This window comes from Chiloscyllium punctatum, unplaced genomic scaffold, assembly GCF_047496795.1.
Source record: "Chiloscyllium punctatum isolate Juve2018m unplaced genomic scaffold, sChiPun1.3 scaffold_1634, whole genome shotgun sequence".
Lineage (NCBI taxonomy): Eukaryota > Metazoa > Chordata > Chondrichthyes > Orectolobiformes > Hemiscylliidae > Chiloscyllium > Chiloscyllium punctatum.
Genome location: NW_027311368.1, coordinates 3,770 through 5,000, shown reverse-complemented (window position 1 = coordinate 5,000; position 1,231 = coordinate 3,770). Strand labels below are relative to the sequence as shown.

At 63.6% G+C, this 1,231-nt stretch overlaps 1 protein-coding gene across 1 annotated transcript in view; it reads left to right on the top strand.

Annotated features, from left to right (window-relative positions):
• Positions 1–474, top strand: part of LOC140475417 (sex hormone-binding globulin-like) — a gene marked incomplete at its 3' end in the record, with an annotated part of 24,905 nt that extends 24,431 nt beyond the window's left edge. The window contains exon 5 of the mRNA XM_072567782.1: positions 309–474. Coding sequence (XP_072423883.1) covers positions 309–474 — 166 coding nt within the window. The remainder of the gene's footprint in view (positions 1–308) is intronic.
• Between the last annotated feature and the right edge of the window lie 757 nt (positions 475–1,231).

The window sequence follows — 1,231 nt, the reverse complement described above, 5'->3', positions numbered from 1 at the left end:
CCCTGAAGAAAGGGTAGAAGATTCACCGGGCCATGGGTCAGTGGGAGCAGAGCGGGGTGGAGGGAGGGCGGTGATGAGGAGTGAGGCGAACAGAAGGCATGTTGGCCCGAATGGCCTCTGCCAGGCTGGGGGTGAGTCACCGTAGGGGGCAAGGGAAGAGGGGGCTCAGTGATGGCCGTGGCTGAGCAGAGGGGGCAGGAGAGGTGGATATCCTCTGGTGATGGGTCTCCCATTCTCTTCCCACTCCCCCCCCGCCCCCCACCCCCCACCCCACCCCCTCACCCCCTCACCCCCTCACCCCGGTTCAGTTGAGACACCCCCTGGATGCCTGCATCAGGAACTGGGATTGGCTGGAGCAGAACACATCCTGGTTGGTGGAGAAAGTCTCCCGGAACCCCAACAGACAGTGTCCGACCAACATCGTCCCTGGATCATTCTTCCCGGGGGTCGGAATGGCCGCGTTCCGGAGCCGGGGTGAGTCACCGGATTGCCCTCAGCGCACACCCCACACCCTGAGCGAGTCCATGCGACACCCCGCTACTGGGGGAGGAGGGGTGGGGAGGGTGGGTGTTGTTGGGGGTGGGGAGTTTGTGTGTTGATGGGGGTGGGGGGTGTGGGTGTTGTTGGGGGTGGGGAGTGTGGGTGTTATTGGGGGTGGGGAGTGTGGGTGTTGTTGGGGGTGGGGAGTTTGTGTGTTGATGGGGGTGGGGAGTGTGGGTGTTGTTGGGGGTGGGGTGTGTGTGTTGTTGGGGGTGGGGAGTGTGGGGGTTGATGGGGGTGGGGAGTGTGGGGGTTGATGGGGGTGGGGAGTGTGGGTGTTGTTGGGGGTGGTGAGTGTGGGTGTTATTGGGGGTGGGGGGTGTGGGTGTTGTTGGGGGTGGGGAGTTTGTGTGTTGATGGGGGTGGGGAGTGTGGGTGTTGTTGGGGGTGGGGGGTGTGGGTGTTGTTGGGGGTGGGGGTGTGGGTGTTGTTGGGGGTGGGGAGTTTGTGTGTTGATGGGGGTGGGGAGTGTGGGTGTTGTTGTGGGTGGGGTGTGTGTGTTGTTGGGGGTGGGGAGTGTGGGGGTTGATGGGGGTGGGGAGTGTGGGTGTTGTTGGGGGTGGTGAGTGTGGGTGTTATTGGGGGTGGGGTGTGGGTGTTGATGTGGGTGGGGAGTGTGGGTGTTGATAGGGGTGGGGAGTGTGGGTGTTGTTGGGGGTGGGGAGTGTGGGTGTTGGGGGTGGGGAGTGTG